The sequence below is a fragment of the Rhinolophus sinicus genome, chromosome 3 (genome assembly GCF_057876585.1).
Source record: "Rhinolophus sinicus isolate RSI-liver-muscle chromosome 3, RSI-T2T, whole genome shotgun sequence".
Taxonomy (NCBI): Eukaryota; Metazoa; Chordata; class Mammalia; order Chiroptera; family Rhinolophidae; genus Rhinolophus; species Rhinolophus sinicus.
Window position 1 is genome coordinate 139,870,851 of NC_142503.1, and position 24,869 is coordinate 139,895,719.

Genomic DNA, 24,869 nt, shown 5'->3' on the forward strand with positions numbered 1-24,869 from the left:
ATATACTTCCATTTACACTTTATTCACTGTGACTTAAGATTTCTTTCCCAACAATCTCTCTGTAACTGTAGACACAGGCTCATAGCAGGTTGCCAAGGAAGCAGATGGTTAATACCAGGGCCCAGGAAGGTCGTGACCAGTTCTGGAGGCCCCAGGCTGTGCTTCGATCTATAATGAGACAGAATGGAAGGAATGTCACAACTATGTTCCCCAGAAGCTATTGACACTTGGAAACTATCTGCCTGTATACCCCCTTCAGAGATCTCTCTAGGTAGGTTCTATGAGCCAGATAGCACCAAGTTAGGGGTCAGATTCTGGGTCAGGAGATGGAGGGTCAAGCTGTGCAGCTGGGAACTCACCCTGCTGTTCTGGGCTCTCCATCCCCTCATGCTGGGCCCATGCAACTGCTCGTCGCTGCTCAGGACTCAGGAAGGCCATTTGCTCAGGAGTGACAGCCACAGCCTGAACACTGGTGAGGCTAGACAGCTGGGTGGGGCTGAACACCACCTGGGGGTGGGAACAGGCATCAATATATCGAGTGTAGCCCCTGTTGAGCTCTGGCTCTCTTGTGGTCACTCCAGACCCCAGTCCATCAACACTTACGGCAAATTTCGGAGCAGGGATGACAGAAATGGCAAGAGGGGTAAGGCCCTGGATCTGTTCCGCCAGCAGTGCTGAAAGAGCCAGGTCTGGGATCCCAGCTGTTGAAGCAAGTGGAGTGGGCATCTAAACCTTGTCTTAGACTGGCCTTTTCCAGTCTCTTCAAATCTCTACACCTTCCCTAACCACTCCAAAAGTACCCTACCATATTCTTCCCCAACACATCTCCAGCCTGTTACCTAAATGCCCTCCCAGACTCCCACTTGGAGAATTCCAGAATAGTCTTCTCCCCAGTCCACCCATGGTATGGAAAAATAACACCTGACAACTAGCACCAGCAGTGGCCCAGCCTCCCTACCTGCTATTGTACCAATTTCAGTGAAGATCTCAGGCCCCCAGTTACTGACTGGACCAAAACCACCAGGTAGTACGAGGAGTTGGGCCAGAACCTCCAGTTGTTCCTCAGAGCACTGGAGATGCAGGTTGCCCAGGAAGAGAGCTGCTTGGCTATGGGAGAGTGAGAAGGAAGGGAGAAGGATTCAGCCGTGGTGATCGGGGCCACGGTCAGGAGATGGGGGTAGAGATGGCTTCAGGTGAGGTCCCTTCCTCCATGGGACCACTCCTTCATGATCCTTCCCTGCCCAGTGAGCCCACCTTCACCTCAGTACCACCACCCACACCCCCCCTTCCCATGTGACCTAAACTCCCAACTGCTGATATGCTGTAGCTCCTCTGGTCGCAGTCCACAGAGCGTGTAACCCAGTGCAGTCAGGTGAAGGAAATCCAGGTGGCTCATATGCCGGCCACTCTGCCGCAGGAAACTGGAGACCACGACCCGGAGCTGGGGGGAGGGTGGAGGGCACAGGATAAGGAGAGGAATCATGGGGAATTAATAGATGGGGAAGTGATTAGGAAAGTGACACAAGTGCTACTGGGTTATAGTCTTATGATTGAGACCTGAAGATCCAACAGCCATGAGGAAGGTTGAGAATCCTAAAAAGAAAAGGACAAAAAAAGAGGAGGCCTCAGGGAAAAGAGGCAGGAGAGAGTATTATGTCTCGAGGGCCTTAAGGTGAGTAAATACAGAGTTCCTAAGGCCATTAGTATGGGGTATTAAGAAAAGAAACTAAGAATGACCAGGCAGTCACAGGAAAAAATTCCTTGGATTTTAGATAACCTAGAGGCCTGGATCTGTGCGATGGATGTTTGGAAGGTGCTAGGGGGGAGGGAAGGTGTTACCTGGATGGAGCTCCAGCCGTCTATCTGCCCCAGGGTGCTCAGCACTCCCCAGTCTACCAGGATTAGCTCCTGTAGTTCTCGCTCTCCTAGACCTATTAAGAGCCGACCCAGCTGCAGGATCTGTTCAGGGCGGAATCCCCGGGGGGGACCCCACAGCTAGGAGAAAGAGAAGAACAATGTGAATGGAAAAAGCACTGGACTAGGAGAATGATGGGTCTTAGTCTTGCCTCTGACCTTAGCTGTGCAACTCTAGGCAAATCACATGCCTTCTCTGGGTCTTAGTTTCCTCAACTGTAAAATGAGAGGATTAGATTAAGGTTCTTCTGAGTAAGGTGTTATTGACAGATTCTGGAGTCTCAGTAAGAAAAAATAGCAGACTCTAGTCCATATGGTATTTGTCTTTCTCTATATAACTTATTTTACTTAGCACAATACCCTCTAGTTCCATCCACGTTGTTACAAATGGCAAGATTTCATTCTTTTTTATGGCTGAGTATTCCGTTGTATATAGTATGTACCAAACCCTAAAATTCTTTTTTTTTTCTTTTTTCTTTTTAGTTGGGTAACTGTGTTTTTTCCAGGACCCATCAGCTTCAAGTCAAGTTTTTGTCCTTCAATCTAGTTGTGGAGGGCACAGCTCAGCTCCAAGTCCAGTTGCAGTTTTCAATCTAGTTGCCATATGTGGTGGGGGGGTAACGGAGAGGGCACAACCCACCATCCCGTGTGGGAATCGAACCAGCAATCTTGTTAAGAGCTTGTGCTCTAACCAACTGAGCTAACCAGCCGCCCCAAACCCTCTAATTCTTTTATCTCCTATTTTCCCCACGTCTCACCCAGCTGTCCATTCATTTGTGTCCTACACCACACCCAACCAGCTCCCTCATGTTTTTCCACCCCCAACCCCGACTGGCCCCCACCCCTAACCTGTTTCGCCTTGCCCATCGCTGCCCGTAGTTCCTCAGGCCCAAGGCCCGAGTCTCCTGCAAACAGCGCCAGGCAGTCCTCAAAGTCTGAGAGCTCCATCTCCGCAATCTGGGTTGCAGACCAGGCTGCTGGGAACGTCCCCCGTATATCTGCACAATTTGGCACAGGTTCTGAAGGGGAAAGGCAGGGTTGGAGTCAGTGTAGAATTAAAGTATGCCTGGAGAGATACTGATAGACGGAGTGAACCCTCCAACCTTTGGAGGACAGGCCAATGTGGGCAGTATGGGTCAAGGGATTACTATCGTGAGAGATTTATAGGACTCAACGGATGTTAGAACAAGTGACTGGAGAGGACACTGTATAGATGGAAGATTGAGGGGTTGCCCAGGGATTTAATGGCAGATCTAGGTTAGAACCCAAGTCCCTAGCCCCAAGGTATCTCCTTCCTGCATCCTAAGCATCTTCCCAGCAGAGAAGTCAGCTGTTCACAGGGATAAGAGAGGCGGAAAAGAGGATCGTGAGCTAAAACTGAAATGGGTTATAAATTCCCCGAGTTATAAAGTGCTAGAACTAGAAGAGACATTGAAGATCATCCTTTTAACCCCTGAACTTTATAGTTTAGGAAGCCCAAGCCCAGAGAGCAGAAGGTGTACAAATCTGCTCAAAGGGCACAGCACACCTACAGCCCCAACTTCTGACTACATTGTTGGATACTTTTTCCTATTCGCCTTGCTAGAGGTCTGAGGATATGGGTAGTTTCACCTGGAAGATAGTCCACCGTAGGCTGCACAACCCCAGCTACTAGAGCTGCTTTCTTGGAAGCGAGTTGTGGACCCCCGCACAGCTGCCCAGCTCTGCTCTGTTCCCAGCTCTGCTGCTTTTCTAGGAGGCGCTCCAAGGTCTCTGGGCCCAAGGCCTCCTGTGTGAGAAGGTAGAGGGTGGGTGGGGAGACCTGGGCAGGTCAGGGGCAGCTGCTGCAGCTCTAATTCCAAAGTCCTGTCTCTTTTTAGCAGTCTCCTCCAGATTCAGGCTTCACATCCTTTGCCCTCAACCTTCTTGATCTTTGCTCCCCAGAATCAGCTCACCAGTCCCTCTCTGTTCCCACTCCCTCCTTTGTTCCTTCACCTCACCCTGGGGATCAAGGAAATCGCCTCAGTAGACAGAGTGAACACTAAGCGTCCAGCTTGCTCGACTTCATCCTGGCTCCACAGCTCTGGTTTCCTGGAGGACAGAAAGAAGATCAGGGACTGGGATGCTGAGGAAACTGTAAGGAAAAGGAAGAGGAAAAGAGACTATGCTGGAATTTTGGGGACTCAGGGCTCCAAGGGACCGCAAGCATATTGCATGGGCAGCCGCTGATAATGGTGGTTGAGAGGTTTGGTGTAGGATGAATTAGAATCTGAAGTTCTGAAAGGTCCATACCCAAGAACAGGCTCCTGTAGCAGCAGCCATCCAAGCTCTGTGGTAAAGGGCTCTCCTAGGCAGAAGCCCTGCAGCTGGCTGAGGTGAGCCAGCAGGATCTGCAGGGGGATCCGTCGTGTGCTCTCCATCCCCAGGAATCCAACCAAGGGGCCCAATGTCTCCAGAACTTCCCTTGAGATTGTTGTCTCCTTTGGAGCCTGGAAAGGGGCATCGGGCCTTGGGACAATGCGCCTCTGACTCAGACGACCAGATTCTTGCATCCAGACACCAAGACCTTTGACCTTCCCTCCTTTCAGCTCCCAATTCAAGACCCTATAATGTTCACTGCCATTGTTCACTTTCTTAAACAATGAGCCCAGATAGGAGCAGGCAGAAAAACTGGGAGGAGGAAGCCAAGGGATTTCCTGGACTCCAAGGGATGTGGGCAAGAAACATGAAGCAAGTTATCAAGAGGTGGATCTAAGGGCTCAGGCCTTGTAGATAGGAACCTGCTTGGTAGCAAAAGTGTGGAGTTGGACCTAGAAGACAGAGAACGTTTTCTGAGAGGTAAGAATTGCCTAGGCATCAGCTCTGAATCTGGTAGGGTGGACTCTTACCAAGTTTTGTAGTGCCTTCTCTGCCAGGGCTGCCCGGTGGAGTGGGGTCAGTGCCAGCAGTTGCTCTGGAGCAGCTCTTACCAGCTCCACCACCAACATGATGGATTCATTGGACAGTCTGTCCATCAACCGGACCCTATAGCAATTTGACAACAGGGACACTCAGAACTGAGCCAAGTTGAGAAGGAACCACAGAATGCCACATTTTCCAAACAAGCAGCAACACCAGATCAAACCTGGTGGCCCTGACAGGAACTGATATTAAACAGCCTCAGATCCAAGTCCCTCTATAGTGCTTGAAGGGAGAGAACAAAGGGACTGACATATTTGTAGTCTTCCTGAAAAGAAATGACAAACAATCCTACCACATCTAATTGAATCAAAAGCCAAAAATATTAAGTACCATTAAAAGTTTTCCCCATTTTATACGTTAAAAAAAACCCTGAGGTTCACAGAAACCAAATGGTGGGGTCTTACTCCCAATTCCTGCTTTCCTCTACTTGTTATGAGGGGGTTCCCTCTCATTTGTATAATGCTATGTAGTTTACAAAGTTCTTTTAGGTGTTATCTCATTTGATCCTTTTGACAAAACCTGGGGGTAAAATAGGTATTTTTCATATCCTCTCTCACAATGAAGAACTTGGATCTTCCAACTCATGGTCTGAGATCATTCACTTCATCTAGGCCCTTGGGATTCTAAATTATCTCAAAGAACCAACATATTTAAACAGATTTGAATAGCATTAAAAAAAATACTTTTTCCCAGAAATCAGAGGTGACATTCTGTACTCTGTCTAGGGTTGCCAGTCCTGGAACTGGGCCACCAAGTACTACAAGAGCCAAAATATGTGGAAAGGCCTGTAAAAATGTAAGGACAAGGTCAACTGCTTTTACCACCACCTCATCCCCAAGAAGACTAACATGAACCTTTTCCTCCTCTGACTTACAGTTCTGATGGCTCCTCTGAGTTGGGAGGAGCCTTAGGTTTATCTCCTTTCCCCTCAACCCATACTTGAATCTGCTCTATAATATTCCTGCCATGGGCCAGTCAGACTAGCCTTGAATAGCTCCAATGACTGGGAACTCACTACTTCAATTTCCCTTACATTTGGGCAAAATCTGCTTTTCATTCATTGGTCCTAGTCATGCCCGATGGGGCCATTCAGAAACATGCCAATCTACTTTCTATTTGATAGCCCCTGGGGTATTTGAAGGCATTTATCACATTTTTCATACATTTTCTCCTCCGAACACACTGAGAACACAGTGCCCTAAGCAGACTATAATCCTCTGATGTAAAATTGGACCATTGCTTCCCTCATTTCAGATACTCTGTCTCTATTAATGTGGCCTAGGTTATTTTCAGATTGCTTGGCAGGCCACATCAGTGTTGTCACTGTCAGCTATTCCATGCTGGGGCCATATTCTGGGAGCCAGCCTATACACAGAGCAATTTGAATAGAATCCTTTGCTTCTGGCTATAACTGATGCCAAGGAATCACCAGACAGACAACCACCACCTCTAGGGCATTTTCCAAGGGCAGATCTTCTACTCCAGGCTGAGTTTTCTAAGGACCCAGTATCTCCAGCTGTAGCACTTACGGTAAGTCCAGGAGTAGCTTGGTGTCTAGCCCACTCAGCTCTGGCCCCAGGGTGGCCAGCTCTGGCTCTGGCATTGTCATCCTCCGCTGTAGCTCCGCCCAGATACAGGCCCTCTGTGGAACAGGGCGGGGAAGCAGGAGCAAGACAGAGCTGAGCATGGCAGCTGGGTCCCGTACCTAGGGTGCATGCCTCCCTGCTCCCATTAATGCCCAAGCACCCCTCTCACCAGGCTCCCTCGCACCCCCGTGGGCAGTTGATAGATCATGTGCATCACTTCCAGGAAATCTGCCATTGAGTTGATCTGCTGCAGAAACTTACAAGACATGCCCCCTGCCAGGGTGCCCAGAGCCCTGTGGGTATGTGAGCGGGTAGATGCTCATTCGACACATGCTACAGGCTGTCTTCTCCTTGATACCAACATTCTCAACACAAACACAGGTGTTCATTTATGGTAATTTACAGTCTGGAAAATGTTTTTCCATAGGTAGTCTCATTGGCTCCCCACAACGTCATCACTATTTACCAGAGAAGAAAATAAAGATTTACAAGAGGTCTAGTGACGTTTTCAACATCATTCTCCTAGACATGTGGTAAAGTGAGACCGAGCCATGTCTTCAGATCCTGAAGCCCATGATGCTTTTACTGTGGGTGTAGGTAAGGTAATAATTATTTCTGTTTATTCCTGCTTGGCCAGTGGCTCTGAAGTCTCTTTGGATTAAACTAATAACAGCAAATATCTATTGGGAGCTTACACTGGGCCAGGCACTGTGTTAAGTACCTTATATGCCTCACCTCATTTAATCTTCACAACTACCTATGAAGGGGGTACCATTTTAATTCTCATTCTACAGAAGAAAACCCTGAAGCTTAGAAACGTTAAATTATTTGCTCAAGATCACAAATAAGTAACAGGGCTGGCACCTGAACCCAGGTCTTCTGAACCCTTAGGTCTAGCGGGATAGGCGTGGTACTGTGGAAAGGCAGGGGGTGAGGGGAGGAGGAGCCAGGAGAATACCCACAGGTTGGGACCGTGCATCATTCATCCCCAAACCCCCCACTGCACATCACACGATGCCTGACGCACGCTAGGCATTCAAAAACTGTTGTTTGAATTAAACTCACTGCTCAACACAAGTTACTCACTGCAGATTCCTGAGGGTCAGGTTGCCGGGCACCTGCATCTTCTTCCAGAGAAACTGTGCCTACAAGAGAGAGAAAGAGGAACCGCTTCCCAGCAAAGATGTGGCCCAAGGACTTACGATGCCCTGGCCCAGGACTAGTCTGACCTTGTGGGCCCCACCAGCCTCCTACGCTCCCCAATGCCCACTCCTCTCTCAGAGTGAGAGATAAAGGAATAGGGAGGACAGAGAGGGAAGAGCAAAGCAACTCCCATTGTAAGGGGTACTACCGTAGTGATAAGGCACCAGATTGAGGGCCTCATGGGCAAGGAGATGTTGCAGATTGAGAGAGGGGAGTTGTGGGTTAAGTGTGGGAAAATTACCTGCTGCTCAGACCAGGGCAGGTCCCGGTAGCGCCTTCGGTCAGCCAGAAGAGCCGCAGAGTCCAGTTGTAGCAACTTTAGTGGGAGCAGGGGAAGCAGGCAGTCTGGCCAGGTGGTGGGGACGGGCTGCCAGTGGGGATGGGTGCAGCGGTGTAGTAACAGGTGAGAGGGTCTCGACTCAGCCCTCAGAGAAGAAGGGGAGCCATGGGGGCAGGAAGAACCAAAGCAAGGATAAGGGTGGAAGGGCATGTGCCACTGTAGCCGTGCACAGCTGAGAGCCCTCATGCTGAAGGTGATTGTGGTCAAGTGTTGCTGCTATTTAGGCACCTGATGAACTAAAGTGCCTTAGCCTCTCTGAGCCTTGGTATCTTTATCTGAAGGTGGGGTGGTCAGCCTGGAAGACTCAGACCCTTCTGACTTTGACATTGGAGGAGAGTGTGGTCCTGCTGTCCTACACCTGGCACCGGGCAGAGCTGCTAATGCCTTGGTGGGCACAGAGCTAACCCGCACTCTCAGGGCCACTGCCTGGGGCATGTGTGAAGCAGCACCAGCCATGTGAAGCTGCTTTGGAACATGGACAGGAGCTTAGTCGGGAGGCCCCACACATACCTGACCAGGGATACACACAGCTGCACCGGCACCGGTACCCATACTTTTAACTCCATCTTTCACCTGCATGAGAATGGGTAGTACGTGTGTCTGTGTCTTACTGGGTGTGCATAAGGAAGTGGGGAAGTATGGGAGGCCTTTCCTGGCCACGGGGAAGATGCCCTCCTCCCCACCAGAGCCCACACCCCTGATTGTCTCATCCTCCCTGCTACCCTCATACCCGAAAGGTCTGCAGCAGTGCTGCGGTCTGGCAGGCTGAGAGGCGTGACAGTTCAGGGGCCAGGCAGGAACAGGCCCCAACCAGAACTCGCCTAGGGATGGCCTGGAGTGTCTGAGAGCTGAGGCCTGGCAACAGAGGGTGCAAGGAGCAAAGCTCCTCCAAGGACAGCTGGGGAGCAAGAGAGACAAGAGGTCTGAAGAAGAGGGGTGGGTGGGGCTGGGGACGGTGAGGAAGTCAACAATCACAGTGCAGCCAGGCAGCAGGTATGAGGGGAGGTGAGAGAGAGGGAGGAAGGGGCAGATGTGGGAACCTGGGGAATGGCACAAAGACCTCTGGGAGATGTTGAGAAGTTGCTGCTACTTACTTCGTGCCTAGGGAGAAGCCGTCTAAGCAGCAGGACAGCCTAAAGTGGGATGGGACAGGAAACAACAGCTCTTGGGTCCCTACAGCCAGATACCAAGCAGGGTCCTATGACCTGCCCTCCAAAACTTCCAACTCCCTCTCTACTGCCCACGGTGACCAGACTGGCTGCTGACTCTTTGATCTGAGGAAGGAGGATGAGGGAGTCCTCCTCGGAACAGAGGAGTAGGAGGCTTCAGGGAGGCTGACAGTATCCCTGAATGTAATCCTCTTGACTGGGGTTCCAGAGGGTACAGGGTGGATGCCAGGGAGTGAGATAGACCCACCTGGGCAGGTGTGACACTGGTTCCCTGCAAGGCAGGAAGCATGGCTCTAAGCTGGGGCTCTGACAGCTCCTGTAGGAAGCGGAGGCCCAGCTGAGGGAAGAGAGGGGCCCAGACCCGCAGCTCCCGGGGGCTCATCACAGTTCCTCCAGATGAGCGCAACACCCCCAGAAGTTCATATGCCACCTGTAACCAAAGAAGGTTTGGGACTGAAGAGAAAAGACTGGTGAACCTTAAATCTCCTCTCTAATCCCACATCTGGATTTCCCAAGGCTTGGATTAGGGCTTGAAACTAAAGATGGGATAGGAACAGATTGGGTTCAAGATGTCAAAGGGGATGTTTGGAGTGTCATAGAGCAGATGGGGCAGGGTCAGGAAGAGGTGGTACCAGATAAGAACAGCCATGGAGTAGGAATGGAGGTGGCAGAGGTGGGGGGAGGGATGCCACCACTGTGTTCAACCTTGGTTGAAATGACTGGGCAAGTCCTTCCCACAGACCCGGAGAAATCCTAGAGTCTATCCAGGGGCTCACCCGTCCTTGTGGGCTGAGGGTCCCATTGGCCGCACATTCCAGCAGCCCCCGTTCTACTGGCCCCATCGGATCATTCAACGGTACCAGGCTCTGCAGCTCCTCAGGGGTCAGGAAACAGGCGAGGGGTCCCAGCCTGAGGAGGGCACAAAGCTGGCCTTCATGTGGTCCCTGAGACTGGTACTAAGGCAGGGACCATGTGGGCACATGGAGTAGGCACTCTGACCAATAAACTAGGAAACGCCATAAAACTAGGAGCGTGTCATAGCTAGGCCCCTGTCCTGGAGCCCTGCACTGCCTATTCTCTTGGCCCTTCCTTCCTAGGACCCAAACCACCGTGGCAGCTGGCCCTGCCTCTCTCCCTCTCTGGCCTTGATCACTGATCCCACAACCACTCACCTGCGCACCTGTTCCTCTCCATCCTGGACACTCTGGTTCACCAGGCTGCGCAGCACATGCCGGGCGTGTCCTGGCCCAAGACCTGCTGCTGGCCAGCTATCCTCCAGGGCCTGGATCTGAGATGGGGAGGGTGAGCTTGTGTTGGGGGTCACTGTGGGACACTGTGGGACACTTGTGGGGAGAGGCTCACTAGGAGACATGCCTCTGACTCCCATCCCACCAATAGAAGATGGCCTAATCAAGTAAGGAAGATGGTTCTCAGGGCGGCCGGTTGGCTCAGTAGTTGGAGCACAGCGCTCGTAACACCAAGGTCACCCGTTCAATTCCCACATGGGCCAGTGAGCTGTGCCCTCCACAACTAAAGTGAAAACAATGACTTGACTTGGAGCTGAGCTGCGCTCCCCACAACTAGATTGAAAATAATGATTTGACATGGAGCTGGTGGGTCCTGGAAAAACACACTGTTCCCCAATATTCCCCAATAAAAATTAAAAAAAAGAAAAAAAAGAAAAGAAGATGCTTCTCATACCTGGTGAGGGCTGAGCTGCAGAAAGTTCTCTAGAGGAAGGTGAGGGAGCAGAGGCAGCACTGCCCACAGCAGCTCCTGAGGCCAGGCAGGAACTTCTCCGAACAGCTCAGGGGCCAGCAGTCGCCTTGCCAGAGCCTCTTTCTGTTCAGGCCTCATTTCTGGGCTGTAATCCCGGATGGCAGCCAGGCTGAGAAGAGTAATGAGTCTTAACCCTCAGCCCTGTTCCAAATTGTCCCCTGGTTCTCTGCAGCCCCATTGTCATGGATAGGAGATTCTCCTTAGTTTCAATAGAGAGGAAGTCTCGAAGGAGGTGTTCTAGGCAAGTGGGGTTGACCTGACCTTGACAGATCAGAAGGAGTATTGTGAGGTCCTTACACGCTGTCATTGGCCAAGAGGGATGGTGGGAAGCGCATCAGATCAGAGACAGCCAAGAAGGGGATGAGTGGTGACAAGTCAATGAAGAGTTGGGAGGTGAGGCGTGGGTAACGTTGGAGCAGCAAGGCTGTCAGGCGACCCAAGGCCTGCTCCTCAGATGGTGGTACCTGTCAGGGCACAGGAGTGGATGATGGCTTGGGAGATGCTCAGTATCTTTGATCTTTCTTGAGTTCCTCCTTCCTTCGTACACCAGGTTTCAGGCACTCTTGATTCCCAGATTTCGCCCTCCACCCTGTTTCCCTTTCCCTCTATGCCCACCTGCAGCTGAGCCCAGGAACGGTGCATGAGCGTCAGGAAGCCCTGAGCGGCCTCCCTCTCTGCTGAAAGCACCAGTTGCTGGAGATTTTCCGGGGGCATGTGCAGGTATGCCTGGGAGTAAGAAGTCATGGTGAGTATGGCCTCACTGGGCAGTGACCTCGGGCCACAGTCTACCCCTGTGCTCCTCCATCTGTTACCTGCATTAGAATCTGCAAGGCCCAAACACTCTTCTCCCTCTGGAGCAGATCCCACAGCACAGGCTGGTGGGGAGACAGAAAAGATGTCAAGAGAGCTGTCTTCTCTGTCCCTCCTGTAGCTTCCTCAGGCAATCCCACTCCGCTTGCTAGGATGCTTGTTCTTCACCTGAAGCTAGTATGTGTTTCTCCTCAAATATTACACTTCTCTAGGTCAGGGACGATGTCTCTAACTTCCATATCCTCTTCCAAGCCAGGTCCATAGTTGGCGCAATAAATGCTTGTGGATCAAAAGCAAATTACTACAAGCCTATCTAACCCCACTTCACTGGTCCCAGGGCTTGAGAAATATGGGTGCTATCATGAAGTAAGGAATCTTGCATACCCTACAGAACCCAGCAAAGTGCCTTACACGTAATAGGCTATGAATGAATTAGGGTGTTTACGTATTCTAGCCCCTTCAACACTACAGAGAAGAAACTGAAGCTCAGAAAAGCTAAATTAAATTACTTGCCCAAGACCACACTAATTTGTGGCATAGTTGAACCTAGAATCCAAGTCTTCTGCTTCACACTCCCCCTGAATTTTTCTCATTTCTGCCTGTCTTCTTATATTTTGCCAGCCTCCAGTTCTCACTCTCTAAGGATAGAATTAGAGCCTTCTAACTTGATCCCTTTCCTTTCTGGAGCAGAGAGGGGGAGAGTCAAAAAATCGGAAAGAATAATGAGATAACATTTATCACGTGCTTCCATATCATTCACTGTGCTAAGTGTACAGCATGAATTATCTCATGTAATAAGCACCATTCTTCTCCCCCATTTATAGAGGAGAAAAACATTGTTCAGAGAGGTTAAAAAACTTGTCCAAGGTTGATCACAGAACTAAGAGGTGAACCCAAGGCTGTCTGACTCCAGAGCTATATGCTTAAACCACTGCTGCTCAGTAGTGAATTCCCCAGGAGGCCCTTCCCTCTGTTCCAGGAGCTTTCACCTTGGCAGATCACTCACGCTGAAGCAGGCCAGCAGCTCCATCTTGCCTATACCAGAGCTGGAGCTGTCAGTGAGTTCAAAGTCCAGTGAGGTCGGCTGTTCCTCCTGTTCCAGGTATTCCCCAACTGTCCGCAGCAAACTGCGCCGGCCCTCTGGGCGGAAGGCATCCCAGAAGGAGCAGTTGTCTGGGAGACTGGAGAGCAGCAGGGCCTGGCCCAGCATCCCCTGGGCTTCTGTCCCTCCGGCCCCTGGACCCAGGAGGAAGGTCAGCAGGCGAAGGAGATAGTGTAGGCGTGTGGGGTGGGCAAGGACCGGCACAGAGGACTGACAGCGTGGCAATTGGGATAGCATGCCAAGCAGGAAGGGGCCTGGGGCCAGGCAGAGTGGGGATGGTCCCAGTGGTGGCAGAGAGGGCAGAAGAGGGCCCAATAGCCCATCTAGGAAGCAAGTGTCATTGCCCCCACGACTTATTCTGCACTGGCCTGTTAGCCAGGGCCAGAAGGGCACCAGGGCCTCGTACAGAGTGTCATTGGCACAGACCATCATCAGGAAATTGCCCCCATCTGGGCAGCGTTCCCCACAGGGTCCAATGTGGCAGGGCGGGAAGGCAGTGATATCTAGGGTGGGGCCCTGGCACACATGCTGAACCCAAGCCTGATTGCTGGGGGGCACAGCCTGCAGACTCGCCTCCCCACACAGCCGCTCGGCCCACAAAGTCTCATTCTCCAAGAAGCAGCCCCAAAAGATCTCCGGGGTGACAGGAACAGGGGGCAGGCCGTCAGGGCAGCTGGTAGGAGGTGGAAGCAGACCAGCACAGAGCCGCTTTACCAGGCGGCGGTTGGGGCCAGACAGGGCTGAAAAGGAGAGGTTGCTACAGATTGCCTCCAGGAACTGATCAGGAAATTGGTCATGGCAGGCCTGTAGCCAGCCCTGGGCACCTGGTGCCCACGAGACTGCATACCACACAGCTGTCTGGCAGATGGCAGTGATGCTGGGCGGGGGCTGCGGGGTGGCAGGCTTGGTGAGCTGGCAGAGCAAGTGAATGGAGAAGTTGGAAATGCTGTAGGGTGGTGCTGGGCCCGAGTGGTTCTCACAGATGGCCTCCACAGAGATGGCTCGCCGTTGGCGAGGGCTGATGTGGGCTGAGGGCTGGGAAGTCCTGGGCAGAGGCACACCCGCGCTCAGGCAGTGGAGGAGGGCGGGGGGTGGGGGGGGTGATCCAGACAGAAAGCCCAGCTCCTGGACGTCCCAGGAAAGGTTGTGCCGGACGCCCCTGGGTGCAGAGGGAGGAGCAGGCAGGATCTGGTCAGTTTACATTTCCTCCATTTGAAGAGTCTGACCCTGGCCCACAGCCCTGCAGGGGGTGGTGGCAAGCATAGGCTTTTCCAAAAGTGAGGTCCCTGGGAGTATAGGAATTACTGGTTTAAATGCTGGGATGGTGGGAAAGGGAGCGAGGTCTGCCCTGCCAAGGCACAAAATAACCTAGGAGCAGCCCAATTGGAGTCCCTTCTATCTACCTGGCTTCCTTCTTTCTCCTTTCTTCATATGCTTTTAGGTAGTTTAAACACAACCCTCAGTAGGCCTTATATCAGGAAATCTGCCCAGCAGCTGAATATATCTAACTGTGCTCTGGCTCTGGTGTACTGAAATAGCAAGTAGTGGAGGAATCGGTCCTGCCTTTTCTTTCCACATCCTGTCTTTATTAGCTAACATTTATTAAGTGCTATGTGCCAGGCACAGCTCTATGTGGCTTACACATACAGTATCAACTCACTTAATCCCTTGCAACAACTCTGCAGTAGTTAACATTACCCATTCACAATTGGGGAAACTAAGGTATAGAATGAGACTGTGAGCTGCACAAGGTCACCTTAGCTGTGGAAGAAGTAGAGCTGGGACACCAACCCACACAGTCACATTGCAAACCACACTCCTCCCATCAGTTTTCTCTTCCATTCTAGAAGCTAACAACTTCCCAGGCCCAATTCCCCAGAACTCCTCTCCTGTTACTTACCATAAGAGCAGTTGCTGTAGGTTGCCTAGGAGGGAAAGAGTAAAGCAGAGGACTGCCCCAATCTCGCCCCTTCTTGCCTTGCCATAACCCAGCCCTGACCCCGGCAGCACTCACCTCCCTGGCACTGCCCATTGGCATCAGGCTCTGGTTGCCCCAGAAGGGAAAAGACCTCATCCTGCAGGGAGTCCGTGACACGGAGCAGCCCCTCCTGGAAGGCAGCATAGAGGGGGGCCCCCACTGTGCGCAGCAGACCTCCCCAAAGAGCCTCCTCAGAGCTCAGCTCCCCCACGGGGGTGAGCAAAGCCAACAGACCCTGTAAAAGGTGGGGGGCTGGCTCCCTCCCATCCAGGCCTGTGATGTTGGTGAGGTCCACACTGGGCTGCACCTGCACCAAGGCCTGCCAGCGTGTGCCTTCTAACAACAGCAGCAGAGAAGGCAACCAGTCAGCCACCAGGACGCAGTCGGGAGGACCATCGCGGGTGCATGGGGGCCGGGTAGGGCTAGGGGGTCCCCCAGGAACTAAGGCTCCCAGCAGCACCTCTGCGAGTCCACCCAGCACACCTGCCTGGTGCCCCAGGAAGTCGCGGGGGGTCTGCTCCTGTCCCAGCAGTGCCAGCACATCCCCGAGCAGCCCTAGCATTGGCTCCCAGTCCGGGCTGCCTCTCAGTGTCAGTAGGAAATCATGGAGCCGGAGGGCAGGGGGCTGGAGTGGTGGGGGCTCTCCCACTGGTCCCTCCCCCATTCTCCCAGGCTCAAAGTTAGAAGAAATGTTGGCCAGGAATGCAGAGAACCGTGAGCGGCTGAGGGACCCCCGGGGAGCCTGGTCCAGAGTAGAGAGCAATGACTTCAGAAGGGAGAGACCAGGGTCCAGGGAGCCTGCAGAGGCTAGAGTCACTGTAAAGGGAGGAACCAGAGGTCACTAAAAGGAAAGAACCTACCACCCAAACTCATCCCTGCCCTGGAGCCCAGTCCTGGCCTGGATCTAAAGATGAAGTGAAGAGAGCCAAGTCCCTTTCATCAGCCTGCAATAAGTCTTGGCCCGCTTCCTGAACTCTCATTTCCTCCCTTAGCTGCAGTCTCTGCCCCTCCTCCTTCCCCCTCTATCTTTTACCTAACCAGTTCATTTCCACAGTTTTAAATCTCTTTCTAGCACTATTCCCTTCATCCCCAGCCCTGCTCACTGTTCTCACCTGCACAGGACAGCAGCAGCAGCAGTAGGGGCCAGAGGCTCAGAGCCATGTTTCCAGGTGAGCACTGGTACTAGAGGTGAATTCTGGTTATTCTCACCTTGTATGGGATAGCCAGGTAAGGGCAGGGCACTGCAGGCAGCCTGAGTCTCCACTGACACTGTAGTGTGGTCTTTCAGGAAACAATATCTGTAACCTGACAGCAGGTTTGTCACCTGAGCCACTAGAATACCTGATCCTTTGGCTTTGGAGAAAGGTGTGCTTCTGTGAGAGGGACAAATGATAGGGGATCCCAGGGGGCCCTTGGAGGAACCCAAGGGGATAGCTTCAGTTAGGAACCACGATGCCAATAGGGGTAGGCCTATGTGGAGACGGAGAACTGGAACCCAATGTATAATCTGGGGGCTCTGCAGAAAAATATCAGAAAATAAAGAGGGTACAAAGGAGCAAAAAAGCAGGTAGGATGTGAGGGAATCGAGGAAGAAAGGGGGCCCAGGAGAAAGAAATTAGGCAGCCAGGTGTAGACAGAGAAGAGTAGTGAAGATAAAGTTCTGGTCCAAGGATGGGACATTCAGGAAGAAGTGAGCTGCTTTTGATATAATACCTGAAACCACAAAATGTTAAGAGCTGGACAGGACTTCAGAGATCACATAGACAAAACCTCTCATCTTATGGGTAAGGAAACAGACCCAGTCAGTTGTGACTTGCTCATTAGACCACTCAAATATTTGGATTTGCCTGCTGGCTCTCTTACTGTGATCCTAGAGAAAATTCTGGGCTGAGAAAAGAGATAAATCAGATTAAACCACTGTGCAAGGGGGCTATCCCCCTTATATACACACGTTGGTGGGGGGGGGGGTAGGAGACAGAGAGAGAGAGAGAGAGAGAGAGAGAGAGAGGAAATTGCTCACAGATCAGACAAATTCCACTCAAAACCACCTGGTCTCGTCAAGGTAAGAAGTCTTTCCTATCCCCCATTTCTATATCCCTAAATGTCTTTACCTGATATTGGCTCTAAACAGTAATTCAACACTGAGGCTCCACCCAAACCATTATTCAGTCCCCCTTTCCTTAGAACACTCCTCTGTTCTATTCCCCAAAACCTACACCTTCAAATCCATTATTAATGCACTTCTGCCCTAGAATGTTCACTTAGGAGCATAGAATTTTAGAGCTGGAAGGGACCTGTGAATCCTCCAGTAAAAACTTTTTTATAAATGAGGAAGTGAACTCCCAAATAAATGAAATGCACTGGCCCAGGCCACAAAAGGAGTTGAAGGCAGTGCTGGCATTTTCCAAGTCAAAACTTGAGACCAGTGAAATGATCTATTGCATCATTTTACCAATATTTTCCCTTTGCCCATCAAAGACACATCGAGTCTGAAAAGTAGAGAGGATAATCAGAGGAAGACTATGGCCTGGGTTCCCAACAGCTTTCTAGCTCCTGGTTCCAGCCTATCCTGCAATTCACCTGAATTTCTACCCTTGGTTCTATAAAAACACTCTTATAATAAATTCTCCTTTTTTCTTAATACAATAGCAAAAAAAAGAGATGGCCTGGATTCAAATCCTGACTCCAATATTTACTAGCTGTGTGTCCTGGGTCATTTCTAACCCTTTCTGTGTCACAGTGTTGTTTGCTGCAGAAAGGAGAAATCTAGTATAGGGGTGTTGTGAGGATTATATTAGATAATGCATTTAAAGTGTTTAGCATAGTGGCTGGCATTCATTCAACAAAGAGTAAGCACTATCGTGTGCCAGGCACTGATCCAAAATAAACATGCACTAAATGTTATTACTATTATAGACTAGTTCAATATAAATTTACAAATCCTTTTATTTGAAACTAGAGTCCTAATTAATAAAGATATTGTTACCAAGAAGTAGTGTCTTGAGTGAAAGACCTTCAGAACAAGTATGGAATTAGCAGAGAGAGGAACAGTGAGGATTCCCTCAACCCTGGATGGGAAATTCTTAGCAGTCCACCTGATGATGTAGCAAGAAGTTGGTTAAGCAAACCTGTTCTTGCCAAGGATTCAGACTGTGTGCCAACTGAGGATGAAGTGCTTTGAGTTTATAGCAAATATATCAGGCTATTCCGCATAAGTGGGTTACTGCTTATAGCTTGGTAAGGTTTAGCAGGAGTGAGACAAGTTCCAATCTTCGATGATCAAATGAAAAGAGAGAAAAACAGAACCAACAAACAAATAAGAGCGGTCCAGAACAAGAAATTAATCATGCGTCTTGCCAAAGTGTAATGGATCATGTTGGTGGGATGATTGGAATGCTTTGTGATCTGGTGATTTTAATAAAGACACGTGGGAGGAGCCAGGGGAGGTAAGACATTTGAAACACCCTCACTCCCTCCTAACCTCTCCGAGGGCACTCTCTGTCTGACAAGATCAGATACCTCCCTTCGTAAAGTACAATTATTTTTCTCCCTTTTCAGTTTGTTTTTTATAAAATATACACTGCTCACTAGATATCCAAGCATTCCCCATATTTCCCAGATCTCTTGCAGTTAGGTGGGGTCAAGTGATTAGCTCCAGCCAATGGATAGTGAATGACCAAAGAATTTAAGAGCTAGTGAATGACCCTCCCACTATCTCATCCCTGTTGTAACTTAGAAACTGCATGTTGAGATGGCAGTGTCACAAGGCCAAGTAGCCTGAAGCTCCAAATTATCACATAGCATTTACAGTCGATTCTCATTATTTGTGAGTTCTGTATTTGTGAATTCACCTACTCACTACAATTTGTGACATAAAAATTAATGCTTGTGTCATGTTCACAATTATCTACACACATGTATAGAGTGGTGAAAAATTTGAGTCGCTTCATGTGCATGTTCCCAGCTGAGTTTGAACAAGGTGCTACACCTCCTTTTTCTCATACTATAAATGTCCTCTTCACTGTCTAGTTAGTGAAACAATTTTCACATTTGTATGTTATTTGTTGGTGATTTCACTGTTTAAAATGGCCCCCACGCTTAGTGCTAAAGTGCTTTCCAGTGTTCATAAGCATAGGAAGGCTGTGATGTGCCTCAGGGAGAAAATACATGTGTCAGGTAAGCTTCATTCAAGCGCGAGTTATGATGTTCTTGACAGAGGAGTCAACACTAATAAGTCAACAACATATATTAAATAAGGTGTCTTTAAACAGAAACACCTTACAGAAAACATAATACATAAAAAAAGGTGGAGCGGCCAGTTGCCTCAGTTGGTTATAACAGTGCTCATACCACCAAGGTCGCCAGTTCGATTCCCACATGGTCCAGTGAGCCGCACCCTCCACAACTAGATTGAAAACAATGACTTGGCTTGGAGCTGATGGGTCCTGGAAAAACACACTCTTCCCCAACAAAAAATTAAAAAAAAAAAAAAGCTTATGTATCCATCGGTTGATGAAAATGTTATAACCAGAGGCCCACAGGAACTTAACCCTGTATTTCCTCTAGGAGGCATAGTTCAGTATTTGCTAACTCAGTGTTTGCAGCAACTTTATAGAACATAACTACTGAGAATAACAACAATCAACAGTAGTTGCCTTGAAGAGTTGCCCAACCAATACTGGAATCTTCATGAATGAGAAATAAACCTTTTTCCTGTTAATCACTGAGGTTTCCAGGTTAATTTGTTCTTGCGGTATAGCTTTTGACTCTCCTGATTAAGACACTTCTAAATTACGCTTGCATTTTGATATTGAGTTCTGAAGTCTAGGTTCCTATTCTATCATTTATTAGTTCCATAACCAAGAGAAATTTCTACAGTTCACTCATCTGTAGAATAAATATTACCCATTCACCCAATTATGTTTATTCCCTTGTATTATAAAGTGCCTATGGTGTACCAAGCACTTGTATAGATCCAATAAATGTTACTACTACTGACTAGCTCACGATGAATTCTTTTTCTTTTTTTGGAACTAAAAGAATCTTAATCAATACAAAAGTTAGTATAAGAAGCAGTATCTTAAATGAAAGGCCTTCAGAAAAAATATGAAACTAGCTAAGAAGGGAGGAGATAAGGGGATGACTGAGGATTCTCCCAACCCCGAGAAATTACTTGTCAATCCTCACTGGGAAGAAGAGGAATAGCAGGTTTAAGGGAATAGTAATGAGTTGCATTTTGCACGTGTTACAAATGAAGTACCTGAGGACAACTGAATATTTTCCCCTGGAGTTTCTAAGAGAGGTCTGGGCTGAAAATGGAATTAGAAATCATAAATGTACAGATAGTAGTTAAAAGCATACAAGTGTATGAAACTAGTTAGAGAGAGTTTGTAGAGTATGAAACAAAAATGGCTGAGGACCACTCATTTAAAACTTGGGAAGAAGATGGCTAGCAACAAAAGCAGAAGGGAAACAATCCAATGGAACACTTAAAGAGCATAGTGTCCTGAAGCCAAAGGAGGAAAACATTTTAATGAAGGTGCAATGGTCAAAATGAGTTGTGGTGGTTTTGGACTTTGTTGGTTTAGCTAAACTGGAATGAATTTCCCAGAATTCTCTTCCTTGTATGGCTCCATGTTATGCTTGGCCAACAAGAGAAACTTGTATGAGATTTGAGAGGAGGAAGGAAAGCAGTGAAGACCTCTATTTAGAGGTGCTAAAAGATAGACACAGACATTGAGGGATGGAGGTCCAGTTTGCCCTCACTGAAAAGAGGATGAAAAATAGGGAGATAAGTTAGTCAGGTAAATATTTTTATTTGGTCCTACAAAAGCGTTTGTGGGGTTACATGCTACTTAGTGGAATCTGTCTAGTCTCCAATACGGAAACGTAAGTATCATCTTACACCAGACTAGACTATAAGCTTTCAAGCAGAGACTACACACTGTTGTACCCCAAGTGCCTAACACAGTTACTGGCTCATAATATTAAACGAAGGATTTGTTAAAGAAATTAATTAATTCTACCCCACACATTCTTGGCCTATATTATAGGGGCTAAGTACTGAACTTGCTGCTTCCACTCAAAGATTTAAAATGTTCACTGCAAGGCTGGCCAGTTAGCTCAGTTGGTTAGAGCGCGGTGCTAATAACACCAAGGTTGCCAGTTCAGTCCTTGCATGGGCCACTGTGAGCTGCGCCCTCCTTTAAAAAAAAAAAAAGTTCATTTCAGAGAGGGGACAATTCTTTACAAAGGAATTCCAATTGATAAATTTGGGAGGAATGAGAGAAATATAACACCACAGCAGTAATTACTATTATCCAAACAAGATCCACCAATGAATGCTAAAATTATTGGGGAAAAGTTTAAGGAGAAAGAAGATATTTGCATAAACTCACAGTATCCCCTCCCAAGTTTTACTAATTATAAAGGGAAAAATAGTTAACTTCACAATGGAAAAACCTGGCTGATATCACCTTCACTAAAGAATCAAGGTTTGGGCCAGCCCGGTGGCTCAGGCGGTTAAAGCTCTGTGCTCCTAACTCTGAAGGCTGCCGGTTTGATTCCCACATGGCCCAGTGGGCTCTCAACCACAAGGTTGCCAGTTCAATTCCTCGAGTCCCACAAGGGATGGTGGGCAGCACCCCCTGCAACTAAGATTGAACACAGCACCTTGAGCTGAGCTGCCACTGAGCTCCCGGATGGCTCAGTTGGTTGGAGCGTGTCCTCTCAACCACAAGGTTGCTGGCTGTGCCCCCTGCAACTAGAAACGGCAACTGGACCTGGAGCTGAGCTGCGTCCTCCACAACTAAGATTGAAAGGACAACAACTTGACATGGAAAAAAGGCCTGGAAGTACACAATGTTCCCCAATAAAGTCCTGTTCCCCTTCCCCAATAAAATCTTTAAAAAAAAAAAAAAAGAATCAAGGTTAACATCACCAATTATAAGATATATCACTATCATATACCTCCCAATAGGATGGGCTAAGAAGAGCACTTCACTTCATGGTATTCTTCTAAAAATTCATAATCTCAATACAATCACAGAAAACATTAGATGAACCCAAATTGAAGAACATTCTACAAAATACCTGACCAGAACCCTTCTCAAGAAATGAGGTGGAATGAGACATAAGAATTTGCTGAGGTTTTAAAGCTTTGGAAATAAAATAAGTAAATAAAAATTTTTAACATTTAAAACTTTATATTAAAGAATAGTGATAATATATGGACAAATTATAATGAAGAAAAATTAATATAGATTCATAACCAGTGATCGGTGTTGAACATTCAAAAATAAAAGTTTAAGTTATTAGGGTTATATAGTAGGTAGAAGCTGTACTGTAATTATAAAATTTCTCTTCTTGCATTATTTTTATATAATTTATAATATAACAAAACAAATACTATTTTTTTTGCTTCAAACTGAGAACACACTGTGTTAAGTTCCAGGATGGTATTTGAAGAGGTAGGTAATAACTGGAGATCAAAGGGGAAATCTATGTTACAAAATAAAGCTTAATACAAATGTTATGTGAAAAAACGTAGTTATATCACAACAATATCTAAATCCTAACTTCATTTCCAAAATGCTCCTGAGGAACCTTTAGCGTTACCTGGTGTAGAGCTCGAATCTGTTCCTTGACTTAAGAATAGTGTTGAGAACTCTAGCAAGGATACTCAGCGCAAGGATAAAATAGAAGCTAGAGGAGTAATGGATTCATTGACAATGGTTTGATCCTTAGACCTTAGAATATTTACTCAGAAAATGTTTGGTTTGTTTTTATTTTTGAGCAGCTATTTCACATGGGCCTGGACTGCTAGAAAGAAAGATAATTTGGGGGGTTGGGTGGTGTCATGCGGGGTGTCAGGCGGGGTCTCAGCTCCCACTCCCCACATAGGAACGCAGGATATGGTAAGGCCAAAAAGGAACACCCACGGAGCTATAGATAGGGGAGTCATACCACTATATTCTTGCTGGTGGCTGGGTTGGAGACACAGGAAGCCGGAGCCACACTATCCGCAACCTGCTGTTCACTTCTCTGCCAACCAATCAACCCCACTTGCTAGCTGCAATCTGCGCTTCCTAGCTCAGCCACCATCTCCTTGCTAGCCCCCATTTTCTGCTAGCGTAGCCACGGCAGTTATATTAGTGGCCAATGGCTCACGGGTTACAGCTGATGGACATCCAATCACAGTTGATGGCCATTTACTACCTGAGCCAGCACCTTTCCATGTGAGGCCAAGAGCCTGGAAACTGCACTTCTGGCTCTGTCCCCACACTTGGTAAATGAGTGGCACTAAAATTACTGTCTTCATGGAAGTTATTATTTGGTGCTCTTCTGACGAAGTAGTTAGTATGGCAGGGATTTCTGTCTTGTTTGTTCACTGATATCCAAGGCTTAGAACAATATCTGGAACATAGGAACTCAACAAATATCTGTTGAATAAACTTCCATTTCAGTAGCACTGAAACCAGATAGTTTTCATTAAGGAAGGAGTTAAAAAACGACGCAGCATGCATAGACCGTTCATTTGAGAGAAGTTCAGCTAAGAAAGCCAGGAGGGGATCAATCATCAAAAATACCTAGAAAGCAGTCTGAAACTTTAATGTGCATATGTAACACCTGATTCAATAGGCCCGAGGATGGGACCTGAGATTCTGCACTTCTAACAAGTGACCAAGTGAAGCTTGTCTTCAGACCACACTTTGAGCAAAGCTACTCAAAGAGCATCTACTTTGTGGATAGCATATATAAGATTTACTAAATAATGCTTCTTTACTCTGTTTTATTATGTTTATTGTATTATGAATGCTAGGTTCAATGGATGCTCCAATCCAGATTTTACTGGACCATTTCTTTCTTGAAATTCTATCTTGGCTCTAATGACATTGCTCTAGAATGATTATCCTCCTGTCACTCCAGCTCTTCCCTCTCAGGCTTCTTTGTCGGCTCCTTTTCCTCCTCCCGTCCCTTAAGCGTTCCTGTTACCCAGGTGTCTGTCTCCAGCCCTCTTCTATTTGTACTTAATAGGACTCCTTTGTCATCTCTAATTCTTTGGTGTTTCTAGGTATAAAATTTTGTCTAACAATAGTAGTTTGTTTTTTCCAAATATTTATGCCATATTTATGATAGGATATTTAATACAATGTTACATATTGACATTTTTAAAAAACTTTTTTTTGCTTTGTTCCTAATTTTATGGGGAAATGACAACAATGCTTTTCTTTGAAACATAGTGTTGGTTCTTGGTTTTAGATAATTTTTATTTACTTCATTTTAAAAATTGAGCTATAAATTGCATAACAACTTTCACTATTTCAAAGTGTAAAATTCAGTGTTTTTTTATGTATGAGGATATGTATGAGTGAAGCACTCAAAAAATGATAGAATTTTTAATAATAAATGTTTCTAAAGACTTAAGTCATCCAACAATGGAATGGGATCCCTTCTAGATAATAAATCCCCAGTAACTAGAAAACCATTACGCATCAGCTTGATAATCCCCCTTTCAGTGACATTCTAAAAGCTGTCCCTGTTTCTATGGGAGATAGAGTAACTCTGAGGTCCCGTCTAATGCTAAAAATCTATACACTTACTGATTTGAACACTCCTACAGAGTGGAATCACTGTCCTGAGCAATGGCAAGGAAATGAAATAAAGGGACTCTCTTCTGGCCCAGAAATAGGTGAAAATGATGTTTGATTAAAGTTAATGGTGCACAGGAGAATGTTCATCGAGTAGGAAATGGAAACAATAGTTCTCAGTTACACTAACAGCTCCTAGGATCTCCTTACCCCAACCACCCCAACCAGAGAGGCCTGTACCCACCAGGGAGAGAGGGTAAAATTAGGACTCAGTCAGGAAGTGGAAGGTGCAGGAAGGGTGGGAACTATAGCTACAAAATCAAGGAAAGAATCAGCCTGAGCAGCTGAGGAAAGGGTAGAAAGCCAAGGACCACAGGCGCCACTGGCATCTAAACTCGGTTTTTTGCTTGACTTTTTACCTTCCAATACCCTCTATGTTTCAGGGATAGGCCACTGAG

At 47.8% G+C, this 24,869-nt stretch overlaps 1 protein-coding gene across 2 annotated transcripts; it reads right to left on the reverse strand.

Moving 5' to 3' along the window:
• Nucleotides 1–6: 6 nt before the first annotated feature.
• On the reverse strand, nucleotides 7–21,924 carry STRC (stereocilin). 2 transcript variants are annotated; one of them, XM_019725339.3, is made up of 30 exons: nucleotides 15,934–21,924; nucleotides 14,858–15,637; nucleotides 14,744–14,768; nucleotides 12,748–14,002; nucleotides 11,744–11,806; nucleotides 11,547–11,657; nucleotides 11,229–11,395; nucleotides 10,854–11,040; nucleotides 10,325–10,440; nucleotides 9,929–10,061; nucleotides 9,400–9,582; nucleotides 9,078–9,116; nucleotides 8,714–8,881; nucleotides 8,494–8,556; nucleotides 7,885–8,010; nucleotides 7,527–7,585; nucleotides 6,610–6,733; nucleotides 6,384–6,496; nucleotides 4,782–4,917; nucleotides 4,186–4,382; nucleotides 3,894–3,984; nucleotides 3,526–3,682; nucleotides 2,764–2,933; nucleotides 1,840–1,995; nucleotides 1,558–1,593; nucleotides 1,299–1,441; nucleotides 959–1,107; nucleotides 604–701; nucleotides 360–507; nucleotides 7–168 (listed from the first exon to the last, which is right to left on the reverse strand). In XM_019725339.3, exons 1-30 carry the CDS (start codon nucleotides 15,980–15,982, stop codon nucleotides 80–82), a joined length of 5,331 nt encoding a protein of 1,776 aa, XP_019580898.3. In that variant the 5' UTR covers nucleotides 15,983–21,924; the 3' UTR covers nucleotides 7–79. The 2 variants fall into 2 exon arrangements, with proteins under 2 accessions (XP_019580898.3, XP_019580900.3); XM_019725341.3 differs by lacking the exon at nucleotides 1,558–1,593 and having other exon boundaries at nucleotides 15,934–21,923.
• Between the last annotated feature and the right edge of the window lie 2,945 nt (nucleotides 21,925–24,869).